The following is a 4,848-nucleotide window of genomic DNA, read 5'->3' as shown; positions in this document are numbered from 1 at the left end:
TAGCTCACTTCCTTGTAAGGTCCGCGACATGAATGCAACAGGGCGGCCACCTTGATTTAGTGTAGCAGACAAAGCAATATTAGAAGCGTCACACTCAACGACAAAAGGTAGACGTTCGTCTATTGATTTCAGACCTGTATTTTCCAGTTCCAGTTTCAGCTGCAAAAACGCTTTCATAGCTTCATTTGAAAGGGGAAATTGCTTTGTGTGGGCAAGAGGCCGAATTTTGTCCGCAAAACAGTGTATCCACTTCGCATAATACGCAAACATCCCAAGCACACGTTTTAGTGAAGCAGCGCTATTTGGTGGCGGAAAATCTTGTAAGGGACGCATGCGCTCAGGGTCTGGTTTTATGACACCGTTTCCTACCACGTATCCAAGAATCTGAATACTCGATACCGAGGAAATAGTTTCTATTTGTAACTTTTTTGGATCGATTCTAGAAAAGCTTGCACATTTTTATCGTGCTGTTCTTGATCACGTCCCGCCACGGTAACATTATCCAAATATGGAAATACGTCCTTTAACTGTTCTTCTTTGATAAATTCTGATATTTTTCTTTGAAATGCAGCAACGCCATTTTTTACTCCAAAGGGAATGCGGGTAAATTCATAAAGTTTGCCACAGGCTTCAAACGCAGTATATTTACTTTCGGACTCGATTATTTTTATTTGATGATAAGCACTGCGTAAGTCAAACGTCGAGAACACTTTGTATCTCGCAAGTTCATTTACCATATCATCTATGCGCGGTAATGGATATGCGTCAAGTTCCGTGAAGATGTTAATCGTTTGGGAATAGTCTATGCACAGTCGTTTTTTATGACGGTTAGTATCGTCTTTAACTACAACTACCTGAGCTCGCCAAGGGGATTGGCTCGGTTGAATGATTCCATCTTTAAGAAGTTGTTCGACGTTTTCGTTTATGAAGGCTTTGTCTTCTTGACTGAAACGTCGGGATTTCGTAGCAATGGGCTTGACGTTTGGAGACAAGTTTGAAAATAAAGATGCTTTGCTGGTTTCCGCTGCTGTTACGGCACAACTTAACTTGTTTGAAACTACAAGATCCGGCGATACTCCTTGGAACTCGAAAATTAACTGGTTGTGTTGACTTTGGAAGTCTAATCCAAGAATGACGTCACTACAGAGATTTTCAAGGATATTTAGTCTAGTCATGTCATACTTGGTTTGATTTATTTTCAAGTTAGCCAAACAAAATCCGGTAGACTTCATTTTTACATTGGAAGCAGCCATTTGAACTTGCTGGGATGAAGGATAAACGCTTAACTGTAAGTTCTTGCACACTGCTGAGTCGATGTAACTTTCGGAGCTGCCGGTGTCCATTAGAGCGGTGAGGCATTTTCCATTTAGTGTGATAGGCAAACATGCACTCTGTAAGCTTCCAGGACATGACGCGGAAACAGAGGACTGCAACGACGTCGTAGTCAGGGATGTTGAGCTACTAATTTGACTCTCTTGCGTAGAACTCTTGGAGGAAGGCACTTTAGAACGGCACATCTTAGCGAAATGGCCTAGTTTCCCACATGTGAAGCACTGAGCGTGCTTAGCTGGACATCGCCGTCGATCGTGATATTTTTGACCACAGAAGTAGCAAGACTTAGATTTTGATATGGCTGCAGACATGTTCCGATTTCCAAAAGCGCTGTCTTGGTTAGGTTCATCATGGACGGGAGTTAGTACAGCGAGGTCATCCACTCTTGGCGTATAGGCTGCAGAGTTTGCCTGTGCCGTGTTTAAAGAGTTTGCGATATTAAAGGCAGCTTCAAGAGTCAGTTCCGTGCTTTCCAATAATCGCTGGCGGATATGGTTTGCAGCCAACCCATTTATAAAAGCATCTCGAATGAGTTCCTCACGGTACCTCTCGGCAGTGACATCCCTTAGTTCGCAGTCTTTACTAAGCGAATGTAATGCTCTCTTAAAATCATGGAGAGACTCCGCTGGCTGTTGTCTCCTTGTAGCTAACAGATGTCTTGCAAATATCGAATTTGGGGTCTTTATGTACACTCCATTTAGTTTCGAGATTGCTGCTTCGTAGCTAGGAGAATCTTCTACCATTTCATAGACGTCTGGGCTAATATTGGCGAACAACACGCTGAGCTTGTCTTCTTCTGCAACCTGGCATTTTTGTAAGAATAGATTGAAGATTTTCAACCAATGTTTCCAGACCTTTGTTGCATTTTGCGCGTTGGGCTCTGCATCAAACCTTGCCGGCTTCAATATGTCTTTCAGCGTGCTAGTTGCCATAGTAAGTTATAAGTTAGTTTAATTGAAATGAAACTATTCTTTACATTGTATTTGCTTTATTTAAAGCTTAAACTAACTTATAACGAAAGTCTAGAAAACAAAACATGAATTAAACCTCCATTTAACAAAGATACATAAACTAACAAAACAGACAACCTGACGGTAGGTTAACTACAAGGCTACTGTGGAACACGTACAGTTTGTTGTAACAATGCAACAAACGGCTAGAAGCTACAGGCAAGATCACGTTGCATGCCGTACAATCACTTTAGGTATACTACACATTGATGTACACGGGGTCATCAGATTGTTACGTTGATGGACACGGGTTCATCAGATTGTTACGTTACCAAAAGATCGATCAGCATTACTTAATAAAGTCATAAAACATTGGACGATAGGCCTACTCCAAACAAGACAGAAATTGTATTCACGAGGAAACACAATGCACCTAAATTTCACATAAAATACATTTTTTTTCTTTTCACATAAAATACACAAACAAAAAATAAAACTCTGCTTTCACTACTTTTCCACACTGCTGCCAGACGCTAAGGACATTGTCAGGACTCTTGCTCTGTTAGAACTCAGCTTGATGTATAAAATAAACAAATAAGAAATAATACTCAGCTTTTGCTGTTTTTCCACACTACTACTTGCTCTGTACTGGCAAACCCAGCAGTGTAAGGGAACTGTCTTTCTCACAAAAATCAAACAAGAAATAAACAAGGTCAATTTTACAAAAAAATAAACAAACAAGAAATGATACTCAGCTTTTACTGCTTTGTTACACTGCTTCTTGCTCTGCACTGTCAGACGCAGCATTGTAAGGGGCCTGTCTTTCTCACAAAATAAAACAAACAAGAAATAAATAATGTCAATTTCACATAAAATTAGCAAACGAGGAATAAGACCACTGTCAGGGCAGTGCCAGAGCACTGCTTTTCTCATAAAATAAACAAACAAGAAATAAGACAACTACTTTCGTACTGCCAGCCGATATTAATCGGACCATCCTATACTGTACTACTAGTGTTAAATCACTTTTGGTACTTAATTCTATATAAAACAAAAATATTTCTATAACTGTGGAAACCGTAATTCAGTAAGATAACTTACCAGTCCCAACTCCAGTGCGAATATTGGGAGCACTAGTTCCACCTCCAGAATTGACAGCGCACACAGCAAGATAATATGATTTTCTTGCTTCTATTTTAGTTCCGTCGCTTGTCTCGGTGAAAGTAAACTGGAATTAACAAATCCGTGTAATTATATGGTGCAAAAACTTAACATGTTGATAAAAGAATTATTTTCTGCAATTGAAGTGTCAGACAAAGTCAACACTACCATGATCAACTGCATAGCCGAGCGGTGAAAGCATTGGGATGGCACTCAAAAGTGTGCCGGTTCGACACCACTTAAGAGCACGTGGCTGTGTCTTTAGCAAGACACTTAATGCCGTGCCTGAAGGTGGACATGAAGATTGGCTTCCTTGCCTTCCCGCCGCCTACTTGATCTAAGTCATCAATCACAAGGCAAAAGCCTTGATAGAACAAAACACTGCAAGGTCTTACATTGAGGGCACCACTTTAAAACAAGAGAACAATAAATATTAGAATCCATCGTCGCAAGTATAAACAGTAACAATGTGGTAAATCAGAGTAAGCATGAAGAGCACTGATAATAATGATGTAACTTATATTTGGTTGATGTAGGCTGCTGAGAATGACGGAAAACACATAAACTAAACGTTGTAATTGCAAAAGAATGACAAGATAAATTCCATTAGGTAAAATTAACGGAAGGAGAAAAAGAAGCAGACCACCAAGACGATGGCATGACAAAATCCAGGCATGGACCGAACTCAATTTGACGACACTGACTTTGACACATAACGTTTTTTACGTTACTTAAATGCTAAAAGAATTTTGCTTGCTTGCGAAAGTACTTTTTGTGCCAGATCTGCTGCATCATAAAATCTTAGCTTCTATGTTAACGAACGACTTACTAATGTAACTATAGCGTTTTATTTCGGTATCAGGAATAAACCTTTTCCTTATTTCTGACTTCAAATAACGCAACATTGCATTATTATTGTTGATCCAACATGAATAATAGCTCAGCCTTGAGCGAACATTTCTTTGGTTAAGTTAGAATTGATTAGCAGTTTAGAAATATCGCATTTGTTAAATGAGTTATTGAAAGGACTTTTGATGATACTCTAATTTAAGAAAGTTTATGTTAAATCTTTCTGGAGTATTTTTTAATTATAAATTCTATTTAGTCGTTATACTGATATAATCAGGGTTGCCATCGACATGGACCCAAAAATAAGGACAACCGAAAAATTAGATTGGCATTTAAAAACGTTTTTGGACATGCTTTGTATTTATACGAGCCGTGTCATATCACATTCCATACTTTTGGTCCAGAAACAATCTATTCCAGCAATTCCTTGTTATTAGAAATTGGCAAATTGCTTCAAGGATCTCACGGCAGCTCAGGTGTATAGGTTTATCTTTACTTGTAGCTGGGATTTGACTGTCATTTCATTAAGTCTGTTCCTTTACTTGGTCCACTGCGC

At 39.2% G+C, this 4,848-nt stretch overlaps 1 protein-coding gene across 1 annotated transcript; it reads right to left on the bottom strand.

Moving 5' to 3' along the window:
* Positions 1-413: 413 nt before the first annotated feature.
* On the bottom strand, positions 414-2,264 carry LOC145770152 (uncharacterized). The gene has a single exon (XM_082581739.1). It carries the CDS (start codon positions 2,262-2,264, stop codon positions 414-416), a length of 1,851 nt encoding a protein of 616 aa, XP_082437865.1.
* Positions 2,265-4,848: the final 2,584 nt, after the last annotated feature.

The sequence above is a fragment of the Aplidium turbinatum genome, chromosome 5, assembly GCF_918807975.1.
Source record: "Aplidium turbinatum chromosome 5, kaAplTurb1.1, whole genome shotgun sequence".
In the NCBI taxonomy this organism is placed as follows: domain Eukaryota; kingdom Metazoa; phylum Chordata; class Ascidiacea; order Aplousobranchia; family Polyclinidae; genus Aplidium; species Aplidium turbinatum.
This window is presented reverse-complemented; position numbering and strand designations above follow the sequence as displayed.

What these genes read in the sequence shown, in the direction of transcription:
- LOC145770152 (XM_082581739.1), bottom strand. Translation starts at nt 2,264, where the DNA reads ATGGCAACTAGCACGCTGAAAGACATATTGAAGCCGGCAAGGTTTGAT.